General features: G+C 45.0%; 1 protein-coding gene and 1 non-coding gene across 2 annotated transcripts in view; both read left to right on the top strand.

The window, feature by feature from the left end:
• The window catches only part of SYAP1 (synapse associated protein 1), a 46126-nt gene extending 42013 nt beyond the window's left edge, over positions 1–4113 (top strand). The window contains 3 exon segments of the mRNA XM_033200977.1: positions 284–286; positions 3955–4002; positions 4005–4113. Coding sequence (XP_033056868.1) covers positions 284–286; positions 3955–4002; positions 4005–4078 — 125 coding nt within the window. The 3' untranslated portion in view covers positions 4079–4113.
• Positions 4114–13686: 9573 nt separating this feature from the next.
• On the top strand, positions 13687–13748 carry LOC117078633. Its single transcript, XR_004435074.1, has one exon. It is a non-coding gene; the product is annotated as a U7 small nuclear RNA (small nuclear RNA).
• Positions 13749–15897: the final 2149 nt, after the last annotated feature.

Below are 15897 nucleotides of genomic sequence, written 5' to 3'. Positions count from 1 at the left end.
TGGGAGGCCGAGGCGGGTGGATTGCTTGAGGTCAGGAGTTTGAGACCAGCCTGGCCAACACTGCAAAACCCTGTCTCTACCAAAAATACAAAAATTAGCCAGGCATGGCGGTGTGGGCCTGTGGTCCCAGCTATTCGGGAGGCTGAGGTGGAAGGATGGCTTGAGCCCAGGAGGTCCAGGTTGCAGTAAGCCGTGATCACACCACTGCATTCCAGCCTGGGTGACAGGATGAGACCCTGTCTCAATAAATAAATAAATAAATTGATATTCTGTTCCCTACTAGAAGGTGGAGTCTAACAAACATGACCAGACCTCACTCATGTCCTTCTGCCTTAAGCAGTCACAGAAGCAAATCAAAGTGTGACTATAGAGCTCCTCTGATGAAACCCCCAATGTAAAGGGAAAGCCTGAGACTCAGAGAGGTTAAGCAATTCACCCAGGGCATCTCAGCCCCAAGGACATGTAACCAGGAATGGGGTAAGGGCATGTACCCCTGGGCACATGGAGATGCTGCCCTCCAGCCTTCTGCTTTAAAAGCTGGCATTTTGCTGGTATGTTGTCATGTGCCTATGGTCCCAGCTACTCAGGAGGCTGAGGCAGGAGGATCACTTGAGCCCAGGATAATTTTTTTTTTTTTTTTTTTTTTTTGTGTTGAGACGGAGTCTCGCTCTGTAGCCCAGGCTGGAGTGCAGTGGCCGGATCTCAGCTCACTGCAAGCTCCGCCTCCCGGGTTTACACCATTCTCCTGCCTCAGCTCCCGAGTAGCTGGGACTACAGGCGCCTGCCACCTCGCCCGGCTAGTTTTTTTTGTATTTTTAGTAGAGACGGGGTTTCACCGTGTTAGCCAGGATGGTCTCGATCTCCTGACCTCGTGATCCGCCCGTCTCGGCCTCCCAAAGTGCTGGGATTACAGGCTTGAGCCACCGCGCCCGGCCGATAATTTTTTTTTTTTAAAGACAGAGTCTCTGTCACCCAGGCTGGAGTGCAATGGCACGATCTCAGCTCACCGCAACCTCTGCCTCCGGGGTTCAACCGATTCTTCTGCCTCAACCTCCTGAGTAGCTGGGATTACAGGCACATGCCACTATGCCCACTAATTTCTGTATTTTTACTAGAGATGGGGTTTCACCATGTTAGTCAGGCTGGTCTCGAACTCGCAACCTCAGGTGATCCACCTGCCTTGGCGTCCCAAAGTGCTGGGATTACAGATGTGAGCCACTGCACCCAGCTGAGCCCAGGACTTTAAGGCTACAGTAAGCTATGATCACACCACTGCACTCCAGACTGGGACACAGAGCAAGACCCTGTGTCTAAAAAATTTAATAAAATAAATTTTTGGCAGCCGGGCGCAGTGGCTCACGCCTGTAATCCCAGCACTTTGGTAGGCCAAGGCGGGCAGATCACGAGGTCAGGAGATAGAGACCATACTGGCTAACATGGTGAAACCCCGTCTTTACTAAAAATACAAAATAAATTAGCCGGGCGTGGTGGCAGGCGCCTGTAGTCCCAGCTTCTCGGGAGGCTGAGGCAGGAGAATGGCATGAACCCAGGAGGTGGAGCTTGCAGTGAGCCGAGATCGCGCCCACTGCACTCCAGCCTGAGTGACAGAGCCAGACTCCGTCTCAAAAATAAATAAATAAAAATAATAATAAATGTTTGGACCTGGTGCAGTGGCTCACGTCTATAATTCTAGCTACTCGGGAGGAGGCTGAGGTGGGACAATCACTTGAACCTGGGAGGTGGAGGTTGCAGTGAGCCGATATCACGCCACTGCACTCCAGCCTGAGTGACAGAGCAAGACTTCATCTCAAAATAATAATAATAATAAATTTTTAAAAGCTAGCGTTCTGCTTGACTGTAGACATGTACATGGAAGATTCTTTTCCCAGCTGTTGCATGCCAAAAGAGCATTGCTTCTGGGAAGGACCAGGCTGCTTTTAAAAACCAGTTTTCTTTTTGAGATAGGGTCTCACTCTGTCACCCAGGCTGAAGTGCAATAGTGCCATCATAGCTCACTGCAGCCTCAAACTCCTAGGCTCACACCGTCCTCCCACCTCAGGCTCCACTGCAGCTGGGACTACAGACGTGTGCCACCATATCAGGCTAATTTTTTAAATTTTTTATAGAGGTGGAGTCTTGCCAGATTGCCCAGGCTGATCTCAAACTCTTGGGCTCAAGCAATCCTCCCACCTCAGTGTCTCTAAGTGCTAGAATTATAGGTATGTGCCACCACATGCAGCCCAACAGCCTTTTTTTTTTCTTTTTTTTTTTTTTGAGATGGAGTCTTACTCTGTTGCCCAGGCTGGAGTGCAGTGGCACAATTGCGGCTCACTACAACCTCCACCTCCCAGGTTGAAGCGATTCTCCTGCCTCAGCCTCCCAAGTAGCTGGGACTACAGGCGCACACCACCACACCGGGCTAATTTTTGTATTTTTTGTATCGCTATGTTGGTGGGCTGGTCTCAAACTCCTGGCCTCTAGTGCTCTGTCTGCCTCGGCCTCCCAAAGTGCTGGGATTACAGGCATGAGCCACCATGCCTGGCCCCAATAGTCTTTTATTTATTATATGTCTTGGCTCCAGGACTAAATTGTAAGCTCCCCAAGGGCAGTTACACATTGTCTTTCTATCCCCATACATTACCTAACATGGAACTTAGCACTCAGTAAGCACCCTAATAAATATTTGTGAATTGGTGGCTTCCTGCGTAACACAGGGTGTCTTTTCCTTTGAGGTTGCTGCTGTAGAACAATTAAAACATTTCATTTTTTTGTTTTCTCTATAGCTAAGTTTAAGGTTTATTTTTAAAGACAAGCCGGGCGCGGTGGCTCACGCCTGTAATCCCAGCACTTTGGGAGGCCGAGGCAGGCAGATCACAAGGTCAGGAGATTGAGACCATCCTGGCTAACATGGTGAAACTCCGTCTCTACTAAAAATACAAAAAAAAAATTAGCCTGGCCTGGTGGCGGGCGCCTGTAGTCCCAGCTACGCGGGAGGCTGAGGCAGGAGAATGGCTTGAACCCGGGAGGTAGAGATTGCAGTGAGCCGAGACCGTACCATTGCACTCCAGCCTGGGTGACAGAGTGAGACTCCGTCTCAAAAAACAAAAGACAAAAATGAATCTTAGCTTTACTTTTTAAATAGCCAGCTTGTTTTATAACATTACATAGCAGATGCATTATCCCACACACACAGAGGTATATTGAGTGTCCACGCGGAAAGTTGCAGCTCTACATCTCAACGCGAAAGACCAGAGTGAGAGCTCCAGTCAGAACACCATGAGAGAGTCCAGGCTGACTTCAGACCACGGTGTCTGTCTCCACTCTTAAGGAGACAACTCGTTGTCTGCATAGTGGTTAAGCATAGACTGTGGAGCCTGCAGATGTGGTTCCATTCTTATATCTGTCGCTGTCAAACGTTGTGATCTTGGGCAAGTTGCTTAACCTCTCCTAAGTCTCCATTTCCCCATCTGTAAGATGTGGCTAATAGTAATACCTTGTCCACGGACTGTTCTAAGGATGAAAAGCATGATACACAGAAAGCAGTTAGGCCAGTGCCCAGCTCAGTAAGTGCTCAATAAACATTAGCTGCTTTTGCTACCATCATCATCATTGGTAGTGGTAAAAATTAACTTGCAACCAAGTATTAATTATCAATTACCCATTTAAATAAAAGGAAAAGCAGAGGCATAGGGAAAGCAAAATAATACCCAAAATATATTGATGGCCTCTGATACCTTTGCTTCTACATTAACAGATTTATCTTTCTAATTGTATTTATCCTTGGTCACTGTTAAAATTTACTGAGTTTTTTTGAGCACACACAGTAATGAAGGCTGAGATGTTAAACATTACGGCAGCTAGGACTTTGCGTAGGTAATTGAGATGGACCAAATTGTGAACACCAGCAGTATGAATTCAGAGAGAATCTTTTTCTTCTCCTTTTTTCTTTTAGAGATTCTGCAGATTGGGAAAAAGAACTGCAGCAGGAACTTCAAGAATATGAATGGTGACAGAATCCGAAAAACGAGATGAAAACTGGGATAAGGAAATAGAGAAAATGCTTCAAGAGGAAAATTAGCTGTTGCTGAAATAAAAGAATAATCCTTAACAGTCTGCAAACTGACATTAAATTCTAGATGTTGACGCTCACTGAATCAGAAGGCATAAAAAGGTATAACTTCATGAAATTCAAAATTACTCTTTTCAAGTTGAAACTTGCCTCTTCTACTTTAAAAAAGTGTATAGAACAGTTACTTCTAATAATCAGAAAGAGATGTTTTGTAGAACGTTTCTTTAGTATAAATAGAGTTAGAGATGTCCTCGTAGGCAGTATGGCTATCTTTGCCACAGAAACATAAGTAAAATTTTAGAGTTCTGTTTTCCATGAGGTCAAAAATACAATTTATTCCTCAGTCATGGTTTTCTAATATCTGTACTCCACATTCCATTTTAATTGATATGTGAGTGTTAAAGTACCTACTTAATGGTTGATTACTATCAAAATGACCAATTATACCAAAGAACTTAAGAGGGGCCAGGCGCGGTGGCTCAAGCCTGTAATCCCAGCACTTGGGAGGCCGAGACGGGTGGATCACGAGGTCAGGAGATCGAGACCATCCTGGCTAACACGGTGAAACCTCGTCTCTACTAAAAATACAAAAACTAGCCGGGCGAGGTGGTGGGCGCCTGTAGTCCCAGCTACTCGGGAGGCTGAGGCAGGAGAATGGTGTAAATCTGGGAGGCGGAGCTTGCAGTGAGCTGAGATCCGGCCACTGCACTCCAGCCTGGGCGACAGAGCAAGACTCCGCCTCAAAAAAAAAAAAAAAACAAAAAAACAGTTACTTCTAATAATCAGAAAGAGATGTTTTGTAGAACGTTTCTTTAGTATAAATAGAGTTAGAGTTGTCCTCGTAGGCAGTATGGCTATCTTTGCCACAGAAACATAAGTAAAATTTTAGAGTTCTGTTTTCCGTGAGGTCAAAAATACAATTTATTCCTCAGTCATGGTTTTCTAAATATCTGTACTCCACATTCCATTTTAATTGATATGTGAGTGTTAAAGTACCTACTTAATGGGTTGATTACTATCAAAATGACCAAATTATACCAAAGAACTTAAGAGGGGCCGGGCACGGTGGCTCAAGCCTGTAATCCCAGCACTTTGGGAGGCCGAGACGGGTGGATCACGAGGTCAGGAGATCGAGACCATCCTGGCTAACACGGTGAAACCCCGTCTCTACTAAAAATACAAAAACTAGCCAGGCAAGGTGGCGGGCGCCTGTAGTCCCAGCTACTCGGAGGCTGAGGCAGGAGAATGGTGTAAACCTGGGAGGCGGAGCTTGCAGTGAGCTGAGATCCGGCCACTGCACTCCAGCCTGGGTGACAGAGCGAGACTCCGTCTCAAAAAAAAAAAAAAAAAAACTTAAGAGGAAGCACTTTCAGAACTATTTGCTTGCCAGGTATTTTCTAAAATTCCACCTGAAAGCCAAAAGATAAAATAAATAAGTTGATTTTAATGATATAAACATCACACAATTTTACATTAAGAAATACTGTGCAGGCCAGGCATGGTGGCTCAGGCCTGTAATCCCAGCTCTTTGGGAGGCCGAGGTGGGTAGATCGCTGGAGGTCAGGAGTTCGAGATCAGCCTGCCCAACATAGTGAAACCCTGTCTCTATTAAAAATACAAAAATTAGCCGGGCATGGTGGCAGGCACCTGTAATCCCAGTTGCTAGGGAGGCTGAGGCAGGAGAATCTCTTGAACCTGGGAGGCAGAGGTTGCAGTGCGCCGAAATGGTGCCATTGCACTCCAGCCTGGACGATAAAGCGAGACTCAGTCTCAAAAAAAAAAAAAAAAAAAAACTGTGCAAAAAATTTGTTTTTCTCTGGGGCCTTTTCTTTCTTTTATTTTTAAACTATACCAGAAATTGTACATCACAGTTTTTATACAAAGTAGGACCTTCCATCCTTTTTGTATTATAATAACCTTCAGAAGCTCATTCCCCTGCAAGGCTGTTGTTCTTGTTTGTTGTTGTTGTTGTTGTTGTTCTTGTTTTAATCATCACCACATACAAATGTTTGAGCTTTGTCTTAAACTGAGTCTTCATAAAATTGTGTTCCTCCGAGTTCACCTTCTAGGACTTGATTGATTAATCCTTCTGTTTCTGCTACACCAGCAGACACATGTTCATAGAATATGATTGTTTTTAAAGAACAAGGTGAGGAGGCTGAGGCAGGAGAATCACTTGAACCTGGGACGTGGAGGTTGCAGTGAGCTGAGATCACGCCACTGCACTCCAGCCTGGGTGATAGAGTGAGACTCTATCTCAAAAATGAATGAATGAATGAATGAATGAATGAACAAGGTGGTTTAATGTCAGAAAACTTCCTAAGCATTTGCTCACCAAACCTTTCATGTTTTCCAGGAAGCCTTTATTACATAAAGAGGGATAGAATTAAAATGTTTCTTTATAAGAAAAATACACATATTTGTGTTCTTGGCCCCATTAAAACTAGTCAGTAGTCCTTTGGCAAAGATAGAGTCAGCAGGAGAACTGGGTATGGGTCCAGGCATTACTCCTGTTCATAGTTGCGGATGCGTGTGTCTGAATGAGCCAGACTGTCCATGAACCACTGGCCCCATCATCAAAAGGTTTCCACTTGTGGTCCCACAGTTGCTTATTACTGACTTTGGGTTCCAAGATGACTGGCAACTTCTGAAACAATCTCATTGCAGGAAAGAGTTCTTTTTTTTTTTTTTAAATAGAGTTTACTGGAGGAAAAGAGGCATGTTAAATGTGTTTAAGCAGCTAAAAGTCCTAGATGGAAGCATATCAGGGTGTGTCGGTGCTTGGCTCTTAGTGAATGCACTAAAATTCTAATTGATAAATGTTGAATAAACACACCAAACAAAGTATCAGAGAAAGAGAAAAACCCTAAAATGACCATAGAGGTGTGTGACAGTTATTGCTATCAATTTTATATTTAAAAACAACCTAATTATGCATTGCCCTGTGAAAATAAAAGGATAAAATAAGATTTTGTACATACTGTAAGAATACAGTTGTGCTGTATTTTTATGGATTCATCAAGGAGTAAAATGTTCTGCTTTAGTAAATTATGTAGGTAATAAGTGTTATTCCTTTAAAGAGCAAAATAATTTGTCACCATGTTTGGTGGAAAATTTCTAAGTATTTATTACATGCCCAGGGGTTAGCCACCAAGATATACCGAGCATGAAAACCTGTAAAACTTAATAAAATGCTAAAATATGAACATCACACTATGGAGATTATGCCTCACTGCTCAGAGTGTGGCTCAGGAACCAGTGTAGCTCGGCCATGCCCTGGTACTATGTTAGAAATGCACCATCTCAAGCGTGCCCCAGACCAGTTGATGTTACCAAGAACCCCCAGGGGATGAGAATGGACTTTATTTACAGTTTGGGAAGCACTGGTCTAATACGCTCTCAGGGAAGCTGAGGTTTCTACTGCTTTTTACTTTTTACCCTTCCACTAGATGTCCTTTGCAGCAGTGTTTTTCTAGTTGGCATTACAGGTGTCTTCTCTGAGGTTCCGGTTATTTCTATACTACCAAAATTAAAGAGACCCAAGGGCTGGGTGTGGTGGCTCACACCTGTAATCCCAGCACTTTGGGAGGCTGAGACAGGCAGAGTACTTGAGCTCAGGAGTTTAAGACCAGCCTGGGCAACATAGGGAGACCCTTGCCTCTACAAAAGTACAAATGAGCCAGGTGTGGTAGCCCGCACCTGTGGTCCTAGCTACTTGGAAGGCTGAGGCAGGAGAATCGCTTGAGCCCAGGAGATCCAGGCTGTAGTGAGCCGTGATCATGCCACTGCACTCCAGTCTGGGTGACAGAGACCGTGTTTCAAAAAAAAAGGGGGGGTGGCCAAGTTTTTAGGGGGATGAGAAATATTCTTGGTAAATCGGGCCTTTTTTTGTTTTGTTTTGGAGACAGTCTTGTTCTGTCGTCCAGGCTGGAGTGCAATGGCTTGATCTCGGCTCACTGCAACCTCCACCTCCCACGTTCAAGTGACTCTCCTGCCTCAGCCTCCGGAATAGCTGGGATTACAGGCACCCGCCACCATACCCTGCTAAATTTTTTGTATTTTTAGCAGAGATGGGGTTTCACTGTGTTGGCCAGGCTGGTCTCGAGCTCCTGATCTCAAATGATCCGCCCGCCTTGACCTCCCAAAGTGCTGGGATTACAGGTGTGAACCACCGTGCCGACCTTAATTGGTAATTTTTGAAAAAAAAAAAACTAGAGAAACATCATTTCAGAGATAAAGCAGCAATTACACTTGTACTCCCAGTGATTTAAGATGCACTATTGTAGGCCGGGCGCGGTGGCTCAAGCCTGTAATCCCAGCACTTTGGGAGGCCGAGACGGGCGGATCATGAGGTCAGGAGATCGAGACCATCCTGGCTAACATGGTGAAACCCCGTCTCTACTAAAAAATACAAAAAACTAGCCGGGCGAGGTGGCGGGTGCCTGTAGTCCCAGCTACTTGGGAGGCTGAGGCAGGAGAATGGCGTAACCCGGGAGGCGGAGCTTGCAGTGAGCTGAGATCCGCCACTGTACTCCAGCCTGGGCGACAGAGCGAGACTCCGTCTCAAAAAAAAAAAAAAAAAAAAGATGCACTATTGTAATCAAGATGATTTGCTTTAATCAAAATATTGTTAAAAATAGGATTTCAAGACATTTAAAAGGTTTCAGCAGAAATCTTATGATTATGTCTGACTTGCAGTATTTTATTTGCCTGTTTGATGGCTTTTTTTTTTTTTTTTTTGAGACAGAGCCTTGCACTGTTGCCTGGGCTGGAGTGCAATGGTGCAATCTCGGCTCACTGAAACCTCCGGCTCCCGGGTTCAAGAAATTCTCCTGCCTCAGCCTCCCTTGTAGCTGGGATTACAGGTATGCACCACCACACCCGGCTAATTTTTGTATTTTTAGTAGAGACAGGGTTTCGCCATGTTGGTCAGGCTGGTCTTGAACTCCCAACCTCAGGTGATCCGCCTGCCTGGGCCTCCCAAAGTGCTGGGATTACAGGCATGAGCCACCGTGCCCGGCCTTGATGGCTTTTTGGTATTAAAAACTAGGACTCTGAATGTGCATCAGTAATTCAAATTATTTTATATAGTTACTCTTACTAGTAATAGTGAGATATCCCCCTCCATTTTTAAGTAAAGATAAACATTTTTTAATTAGGAAAATTAGGCACATTTAATTTTAGCAAATTTAATTTTCAACTTTTTTTTTCTTTTCTTTTTTTTTTTTGAGATGGAGGCTCACTCTGTTTCCCTGGCTGGAGTGCAGTGGCCACAATCTCGTCTCGTCTCACTGCAACCTCTGCCTCCTGGGTTCAAGTGATTCTTCTGCCTCAGCGTCCAGAGTAGCTGGGATTACAGGCCTGTGCTACCGCACCTGGCTAATTTTTGTATTTTTAGTAGAGATGGGGTTTCACCATGTTGGCCAGGCTAGTCTTGAACTCCTGGCCTCAGGTGATCCACCCACCTCGGCCTCTCAAAGTGCTGGGATCACAGGCATGAGTGGTAGAATTTTATTTATTTATTTATTTATTTTTGAGACAGGGTCTCACTGTGTCACCCAGTCTGGAGTACAGTGGTGGGATCTCAGCTCACTGCAGCCTCTGCCTCCCAAGCTCAAGGGATCCTCCCGCCTCAGCCTCCTAGTACCTGGGACCACAGGCACACACCACCACGCCTGGCTAATTTTTGTATTTTTTGTAGAGATGGGTGTCTCCCCATGTAGCTCAGGCTGGTCTTGAACTTCTGAGTTCAGGTGATCCATCTGCCTCGGCCTTCCACAGTGCTGGGATTATAGGCATGAGCCACTGCACCTGACCAAAAGTGGCAGAAATTTTGATATGGTTTATAATCAGTTTTATTTTGGGGAAGATGGGCCATTTTAATGAATGATTACTTCTGTAGGCTAAACTACCGAGTCACGACATGACAAATACACATGAAGCTTTAATCACATGTAGTTACATACTTCTCACAAATCATCAAATGATTTATCTGGTCTTCACACTAAGGGATTTACTTAGATAAAGCCATCTATGATTTCAGTTGTTGAAAGTGTGGCTTTTTAAACAGCATTTATTCAATGCATCCTGATTATTTCAAAATGAAAAATTGTATTATCCTTTTTTTCTGAATAAATAAACCTTACTTTTAGTGGCAAGGTATAAGTTACAATGGTTGTTCCTGGATAACTAAAATTTCAGATAAAGAGGACCTGTAAATATTTCAAAACCATCTGGTATATAGGCTCCTATTGTTAGAATTAAAACTGCCTCAAGATAGTATTGCATTTTAAGAACACATTTTACGGCCGGACGCGGTGGCTCAAGCCTGTAATCCCAGCACTTTGGGAGGCCGAGACGGGCGGATCATGAGGTCAGGAGATCGAGACCATCCTGGCTAACACAGTGAAACCCCGTCTCTACTAAAAAAATACAAAAAACTAGCCGGGCGAGGTGGCGGGTGCCTGTAGTCCCAGCTACTCGGGAGGCTGAGGCAGGAGAATGGCGTAAACCCGGGAAGTGGAGCTTGCAGTGAGCTGAGATCTGGCCACTGCACTCCAGCCTGGGCGACAGAGCACCACTCCGTCTCAAAAAAAAAAAAAAAAACACATTTTACTTTCACTGTAGACTTCTCAAATTCAATGGTTGTCCTTCATAATAAAAGACCATTCTAACCCACAGTCAGTAGCTCTGGTATTCCAAGGCTGTGTGGGATTTTTCCTTCACTGCCACCCGCCCCCAAGGAGTGATAATATATAGTGATTTTTCTTGTTCTTCCCTGATAACCATAATAAACAGTGACTATGCTTTTTGCTGGCCAGAGCTAAAACTCAGCGACGTCAACCACTCCTATGACCTAATAAATAGAGATAATAGATCAATTCATCATAATGGAGGTTTCGAGTAACTACTACTACAGTATCCAGTGTCCAGCTATAATCAGCATAGTAGCCATAAAGTGCGTAATGTTATCTGCCATTACTGCACTTAGATAATGAAAACATCCTGATATAGCAAAATGACCACATCACTCAGCAATTTTAAACTGTTTCATGGAGATTTGCTTTAGGGTATAAGTGGCATGTGACAACTGAGCTAAATAATATGCCACTATCAGAGGACTGTGGCACAAGAACACCATATTTTTATTTTTTATTTTTATTTTTATTTTTTTTTTTTTGAGACGGAGTCTCGCTCTGCCGCCCAGGCTGGAGTGCAGTGGCCGGATCTCAGCTCACTGCAAGCTCCGCCTCCCGGGTTCCCGCCATTCTCCTGCCTCAGCCTCCCGAGTAGCTGGGACTACAGGCGCCGCCACCTCGCCCGGCTAGTTTTTTGTATTTTTTAGTAGAGACGGGGTTTCACCGTATTAGCCAGGATGGTCTCGATATCCTGACCTCGTGATCCGCCCGTCTCGGCCTCCCAAAGTGCTGGGATTACAGGCTTGAGCCACCGCGCCCGGCAAGAACACCATATTGATGCCAGTAACAAAATTGTTGAGTGTTCATTGTTAATTGGATTAACAGAATACATGCTTGTGAAATTGAGGCATGAAAATAGATACTGTTTTAAATCTGGGGCCGGGCCGAGCGCGGTGGCTCAAGCCTGTAATCCCAGCACTTTGGGAGGCCGAGACGGGCGGATCACGAGGTCAGGATATCGAGACCATCCTGGCTAACACGGTGAAACCCCGTCTCTACTAAAAACTACAAAAAACTAGCCGGGCGACATGGCGGCGCCTGTAGTCCCAGCTACCCGGGAGGCTGAGACAGGAGAATGGCGTGAACCCGGGAGGCGGAGCTTGCAGTGAGCTAAGATCCGGCCACAGCACTCCAGCCTGGGTGACAGAGCGAGACTCCATCTCAAAAAAAAAAAAAAAATCTGTGGCCGGGTGTGGTGGCTCACGCCTGTAATCTCAGCACTTTGGGAGGCCAAGGTGGACGGATCACAAGGTCAGGAGTTTGAGACCAGTCTGGCCAACATAGTGAAACCCCATCTCTACTAAAAATACAAAAAATTAGCCGGGTGTGGTGGTGTGCTCCTGTAATTCCAGCTACTCGGGAGGCTTAGGCAGGAGAATCGCGTAAACCCAGGAGGCAGAGGTTGCAGTCAGCCAACATCACACTGTTACACTACAGCCTGGGTGACAGTGCGAGACTCCGTCTGAAAAAAAAAAAAAAAATCTGGATAACACACAAAGGTAATAAATAAAAATAGGCCAGGCACAGAGGCTCACACCTGTAATCCCAACACTTTTGGAAACCAAGGTGGGCGGATCACTTGAACTCAGGAGTTAGAGACCAGCCTGGGCAACAGGGTGAAAGCCCGTCTCTATTTAAAAAAAAAAAAAAAAAACAGGCGTGGTGGCGGGCACCTGGAATCCCAGCTACTCGGGAGGCTGAGGTGGGAGGATGGCTTGAGCCCGGGAGGAGGAGATTGCAGTGAGCCGTGATCAGGCCACTGCACTCCAGCCTGGGCGACAGAGCCAGACCCTGTCTGAAACAAACAAATAATAATGAGCTTGTGATGGATGTCTTGATGTCCACATTACCATGCTTTTAGAAATGGGCGAAACCGGTCAATCTCCTGGCAGCAGGTAGTCATCCTCAAGCATGGCTGCACAGTAGGACCTCCTGGCAAGTCCAGGTGCTTCGGATGCCCAGGCTCCCCTGCAGAGAGACTGATTTATTTGGCCGGGGATGTAGCCCTGAGGGTACAGGGTTGTTTGAAACTCTCCAAGACTTTGTAACAGCAGCCAAGATTGAGAATCACGGGGCTGGGGAAAGAGATTCGAGTGGAAAGTCAGGAGACTTGGTGAAAATACTCAGCCTGACACACTCAGCTTCTTTAACAGTACAATGAAAGGGTTGGACTGCACGTTTTTTAACAACCTGTGTCTAAAATGTCATCCTATTTTTAAAGAGGACTTTGTAAAATAAATACTGTTTTAGTTCTGTTTTCAAAGTGGGGTTTTGTTTTTCAGTTTTCTGAAATGTACAATATCTTAGGTTTTCACACAAATATATGCATTTATCACCACTCCATCCACAAATCCCACTGAATGACAATAAAGGAATGAAAAGAAAAGCTGTAAATTCATAGTGACAAAAACAGAAGGGCCAGCAACAGTCAAGTGATAAGAAGAACACTTTCATGCTTCAGAAGCCTGGAAAGGCTCAGGAATTCTGGAGGTGCAATAGCTCTGAAGGCTGAGGAAAAGCTGGTATCAGAGTGGGCAATTTGCAGTCTATGCCACAATCTACAACTGAAAATCAAGGGCAAGTGCCGTAAGCATATTGTTATGAGACATAGACGCAAACAGACAAAACTGCTAAGAGTTGTAAATGGCTCCCGGGAAGTGGGAATTGGGGATGTGAAACGGCCTTTGCAAAAATTATAACAGTGAGACAGTTATGGCAGTGTGTAGATTTGACCTAACTGACTCCATCTTGCTTCTGTGTTCATTCCTGTGCATAGGCCAAACTAACTATGGGAAGAGCTTAGTTTATAATTTAACTTTGACACAAATTATAACAGCCCTTTCCTGAAACAAACCCCATTCTTGCGTGGGAACCAGACTGCCTTTGTAGGACTAACAAATTAGCCACAATATTATGGTTTAGTGTTACAGCTGTTTTAGAATTTATCTAGCAGGTTTTCTGGTCTTTACTGGAAAGCCCAAGAAAGTAAAAATAGCCGGGTGCGGTGGCTCATGCCTGTAATCCCAGCACTTTGGGAGGCCGAGGCGGGAGGATCACGAGGTCAGGAGATCGAGACCATCCTGGCTAACATGGTGAAACCCCGTCTCTACTAAATATACCAAAAAAATTAGCCGGACTTGTGGTGGACGCCTGTAGTCCCAGCTACTCGGAGGCTGAGGCGGGAGAATGGCGTGAACCCGGGAGGCGGAGCTTGCAGTGAGCCGAGATCGCGCCACTGCACTCCAGCCTGGGTGAGAGAGCAAGACTCCGTCTCAAAAAAAAAAAAAAAGAAAGTAAAAAAATAATAATAAAAATAGCCTGGACACGGTGGCTCACCCCTGTAATCCCAGCACTTTGGGAGGCTGAGGTGGGCGGATCACCCGAGGTCAGGAGTTCGAGACCAGCCTGGCCAACATGGCGAAACCCCGTCTCTACTAAAAATACAAAAAATTAGCCGGGCGTGGTGGTGGGTGCCTGTAATCCCAACTACTCGGGAGGCTGAGGCAGGAGAATCGCTTGAACCCCGAAGGCAGAGGTTGCAGCGAGCCGAGGTAGTGCCATTGCACTCCAGACTGGGCAACAAGAGTGAAACTCTGTCTCAAAATAAATAAATAAATAAAAATTAAAAATTAAAAAATAAATTATGATTCTGGAGTCTTGTAGCTAGAGGCCACAGGTTCTAAACCTCCTCAGTTGCTCCTAGGGATAACATCACTACCTACTACCATAAAACCTAAGATTGGTGCTCAAGATATTTTTCAGTCCCTGCACTGAATGGACTAGCTGGTGCCACCCAGATCAATAAACTGGCTCATCTGGTGTTGTGGTCCCCACCCAGGAACTGACTCATTGCTAGAGGACAGCTTCGACTGACTCCCTAGGATTTCATCTCGGACCTGACCAATCAGCACTCCCCACTCCTTAGCCCCCTACCCACCAAATTATCCTTTAAAAACCTCAGTTTCCAATCTTCAGGGAGACTGATTTGAGTAATGTGAACCCCAAAAATCTGAGACAGGCCTCAGTTAATTTAGAAATTATATTTTGCCAAGGTTGAGGATGCGTGCCCATGATACAGTCTCAGGAGGTCCTGACGACATGTGCCCAAAGTGGTCAGAGCACAGGTTGGTTTTATACATTTTAGGGAGACATGAGACACCAATCAACATATGTAAGATGAACGTTGGTTTGGTCCGGAAAGGCAGGACAAGTGGAATCAAAAGGTGACAACTCCAAGCAGGGAGAGGGCTTTCAGGTCACAAGTAGGTGAGAGACAATGGTTTGTCTCTCACCTACTTGCATTGAGTTTCTGATTAGCTTTTCCAAAGGAGGCAATCAGATATGCATTTATCTCAGTGAGCAGAGGGATGGCTTTGAATAGAATAGGAGGCAAGTTTGCCCTGAGCAGTTCCCAGCTTGAATTTTCCCTTTAGCTTAGTGATTTTTGGGGCCCAAGATATTTTCTATTCACAGTAATAATAAAACTCCGGTCTCCTGTTCAGCCAGCTCTGTGTGAATTAAACTCAATTACAAAAATCGGCTCTATCTGGGCAGTGGGCAAAATGAACCCATTGGGTAGTTACAGAGAGAGAAGCACTGGTCAGGGGTCTCCGTTGTTTTAAAAGCCTTGTGTAATTTTACTTCTAAAATAAGGACATGCATCCTTTAGAGTTTTTTTTTTTTTTTTTTTTTTTTGAGATGGACTCTCGCTCTGTCGCCTAGGCTGCGATCTCCGCTCACTGCAACCTCTGCCTCCAGTGTTCAAGCGGTTCTCCTGCCTCAGCCTCTGGAGTAGTGGGATTACAGGCACCCGCCACCCTGCCCAGCTAATTTTTGTAGATTTCTTCTAGTACCTAATTTTGACACAGGTATGGGGAAAAAGCATAAAAATACTGTAAATGGGAATGTAAAATTGTTAAATCTTTCCAAATGGCAGTCCGGTAACAAGCATCAAAATGTTAAATGTGAGGAACATTTAACCTGACATTTCTACTCTTGGAATTCATACTAAGGAAGTAATTAGACAAGCACTGCTTTGAGTATACAACAGAAAAATTGGCTGCTACCTATATGTCGTACACCAGAATCTTGATTCGAACAAATGATGGTTCATCCACACGATGGAATTGT

This window comes from Trachypithecus francoisi, unplaced genomic scaffold, assembly GCF_009764315.1.
Source record: "Trachypithecus francoisi isolate TF-2019V2 unplaced genomic scaffold, Tfra_2.0 Lachesis_group6, whole genome shotgun sequence".
Lineage (NCBI taxonomy): Eukaryota > Metazoa > Chordata > Mammalia > Primates > Cercopithecidae > Trachypithecus > Trachypithecus francoisi.
The sequence above is the reverse complement of the archived record's forward strand: the minus strand, read 5'-3'. Positions and strand labels throughout refer to the sequence as shown.